The following is a 1886-nucleotide window of genomic DNA, read 5'->3' on the forward strand; positions in this document are numbered from 1 at the left end:
GAATTATCTAAGTGAGCCTCAGAAATGGCTAATATATGAATGTTATCTGATGTTAACAAGTTGTTGATTTCATGAACCTTATTTATAAGGCTACATATATTAATATGGGCTATTTTCAGCCCTTTCCTGGGTAGCTATCAGAGATGGACATAATATTGAAAAGAGCTCCTCCGTGGCTGCTCAAGCACCCTCCTCACTGGCTTAGGCAGCGGCTCCTGGAGAGAGCGAGAGATTACAGGTCTCCCCAGATTCCAAAAGTTGGAGCCCGGAACTAAACGGACTCTAGAACAATCAAAACTGAACTCGAATGGACCTGAGGACAACCCGACCTAGACCCGACAAATTATTTATATATACACTAGATGACTTATTGGGGGCTCTATGTTGAAGCCAACATGCCTCCATATTGGCACTCCCCCATTGTACATTTTTTGGGAATCTACAAACATATTTTTTTTTTGCCACATGTATTCTATTACAGACACCTTAATGCATACTTTTAAATTATATTACGTGAGCTAAACATACAAATAAAAAATGAAAAAATGTATTAAATCATTTTCCTTAAAGTATATTTTTTATTACTAATGTTACTGTCCCCACTAAAACAAAAGAAATACTTAAACACATGTCATTGTAAACTTGAAACATTTAATTGAAATACTGTAGAAGTGAAGACCTTTAAGAGAGATAGAGAGAGTGAAAAAGTGAGATAGAGAGACCTGATTTCAAGCCCGGCCCTTCCCCTCACTCCCTCCCTCCCTCTCTCCCGGAGGGGGAGGTCAGAAGAACCTGTTCTCCTGGTAGTCCTTCCCCACTTGGGACTCAGACCTAGAGCATGCACACACAGAAACACAACCACCCACTGTATTCAGATTAGACTGAGAGAAGACAAAGAACCTCTACATCACACAGAAAGGAAGACAAAGGGCTGTCCAGTATCACTCAGACCCAACAGACAAACCAACGGCAATCGGATCTAAGATGGTGTCGGCTGGGCTACAGATGCTGGGCACTGCCTTGGGGATCATAGGCTGGATTGGGACCATCATTGTTTGTGCCATGCCCATGTGGAGGGTTACCGCCTTCATCGGCAGTAACATAGTCACCTCGCAGACCTCCTGGGAAGGTATCTGGATGAGCTGCGTGGTCCAGAGCACGGGCCAGATGCAGTGTAAGGTCTACGACTCCATGCTGGCCTTGAGCTCTGACCTACAGGCCGCCAGAGCTCTGACCATCATTGCCATCCTCGCCGGCATTATTGCCATTCTGCTGGCCGTAGCCGGGGGCAAGTGCACCAACTGTGTGGATAACGAGGCGGCCAAGGCTAAAGTGGGTGTGGCATCCGGGGTGGTGTTCATCATTGCCGGAGTTCTGTGCCTGATCCCTGTCTGCTGGACGGCCCACAGCATCATCCAGGACTTCTACAACCCGCTCCTGGTAAGCGCTCAGAAGAGGGAGCTAGGGGGAGCGCTCTACGTGGGCTGGGGGGCCGCTGCCCTGCTGCTGATTGGAGGGGGTTTGCTCTGCTGCAACTGCCCCAAGAAGGATGAGGGTTCCTACACCGCCAGGTACAACAAGGCTCCTCGCTCCGAGACCTCAGCAACGACCACTGGAAAGGACTTTGTCTGAGTGAGGAAGAGAGAGAAGAGAGGGAGGGAGTGAAGAAAGGGAGAGAAGTCTGTTTGCCACGACAGACTGTCTGATCCAGCTGTGTATATATGTATTCTGAGTCACTATGGTGCTTCTGTATTACGAAGGTTTGAGGACGATATTTAATGGTGATGAGCGAACCACAGTGACTAAAGATTCCATGTAACTTAACATTGAAAGAGAACCAAACCCAAAGAGGAACTGAATTCCTTTAAACCAACCCCATGTAGTCT

General features: G+C 47.2%; 1 protein-coding gene across 1 annotated transcript; it reads left to right on the plus strand.

Annotated features, from left to right (window-relative positions):
- The first annotated feature begins 984 nt into the window (after positions 1-984).
- LOC120056662 (claudin-4-like) lies at positions 985-1632 on the plus strand. The gene has a single exon (XM_039004873.1). The coding sequence runs from the start codon at positions 985-987 to the stop codon at positions 1630-1632; it is 648 nt and encodes a 215-aa protein (XP_038860801.1).
- The last annotated feature ends 254 nt before the right edge of the window (positions 1633-1886 follow it).

The sequence above is a fragment of the Salvelinus namaycush genome, chromosome 12, assembly GCF_016432855.1.
Source record: "Salvelinus namaycush isolate Seneca chromosome 12, SaNama_1.0, whole genome shotgun sequence".
Taxonomy (NCBI): domain Eukaryota; kingdom Metazoa; phylum Chordata; class Actinopteri; order Salmoniformes; family Salmonidae; genus Salvelinus; species Salvelinus namaycush.

Bases quoted from the DNA above. Each gene is read 5' to 3' on its own strand.
- LOC120056662 (XM_039004873.1), top strand. From the start codon at position 985: ATGGTGTCGGCTGGGCTACAGATGCTGGGCACTGCCTTGGGGATCATA.